Source organism: Penaeus monodon, chromosome 20, assembly GCF_015228065.2.
Source record: "Penaeus monodon isolate SGIC_2016 chromosome 20, NSTDA_Pmon_1, whole genome shotgun sequence".
In the NCBI taxonomy this organism is placed as follows: Eukaryota; Metazoa; Arthropoda; class Malacostraca; order Decapoda; family Penaeidae; genus Penaeus; species Penaeus monodon.
Genome location: NC_051405.1, coordinates 46,261,548 through 46,262,489, shown reverse-complemented (window position 1 = coordinate 46,262,489; position 942 = coordinate 46,261,548). Strand labels below are relative to the sequence as shown.

General features: G+C 41.7%; 1 protein-coding gene across 1 annotated transcript in view; it reads right to left on the bottom strand.

Annotated features, from left to right (window-relative positions):
• LOC119586025 (proline-rich protein 36-like) overlaps positions 1–942 on the bottom strand; it is a 6,200-nt gene that overhangs the window by 1,431 nt on the left and 3,827 nt on the right. Inside the window, exon 4 of the mRNA XM_037934732.1 lies at positions 686–844. Within this exon, the coding sequence (XP_037790660.1) occupies positions 686–844 (159 nt within the window). The remainder of the gene's footprint in view (positions 1–685; positions 845–942) is intronic.

Genomic DNA, 942 nt, shown 5'->3' with positions numbered 1-942 from the left:
TTGAGCGAGCAAAACGCCGCGTGTCTTCCCAAAAAGCGCCAAAGGAAAAGGGTAGCGAGGCCACAGCTGCTGAATCACGCTCTCGCTCTACGCAGACTTTGAAATAGCATTACCTGAATTTCTTTGTAGGACAACGACCGGGTTTTGAGTATTCAGTTTCTGCTTTGCAGCTTTAAATATATTTCCGACAAAGAGCATTTGATATTACTCGAGTCATTTTATCATTTCGCGTTGCCTGCTCCCGTGCAATATTACTGGGAGGGACATGGTATCGATATCTTCACAGCAAAATCGAATATTTGGTAAAAAGTGGGAGCTTGTTGCGTAATAGGTACTTTATGCTTTGATTAGATTGCTACTGGCTACAGTTAGACAAAGAATAAATAAATATCTAGACATTACACAGGAGGTCATTTATGAAGTACATGCGCACAGCTTTCGTAAAATTCGACCTCACTCTCTGTCTGATTACTATATCCATTATTCACATCGGTAATACGTTCATATATCATGCATTGCTGTAACATGGGGAGAGATTCTTAATGGTAATATGAGCAAACAATGAAAAGTATGCAGACGCCATCGTCGGTGATCTATGGCTTATATAATTGACGAGGTTATTATTGACTCAGTAACTCAAAACTCAGTTCATTCCTCAAGCAGCCACAGTTAATTAAATACAAACCCGGCGATTAGTTTTCAGTATAAATCCATTAAAAATTTGTTCTTTCCTTGAGTACCCCCCGCCGCCCCATGGACGCCCCCTGCGGTGCGTCTTGTTGACGGATGCAGCGGCTGCCACGGCGGGGTCTGTGACGTCACACGTCGCCGAATACTGGACATTCTGGTGGGTGTCAGCTTGATTTTTAAAAATATATAGTGTTTATATTAGCACTGCCTGGAATTGTCGCACATGTTATAAATTTCGTAGTCAGTTATATT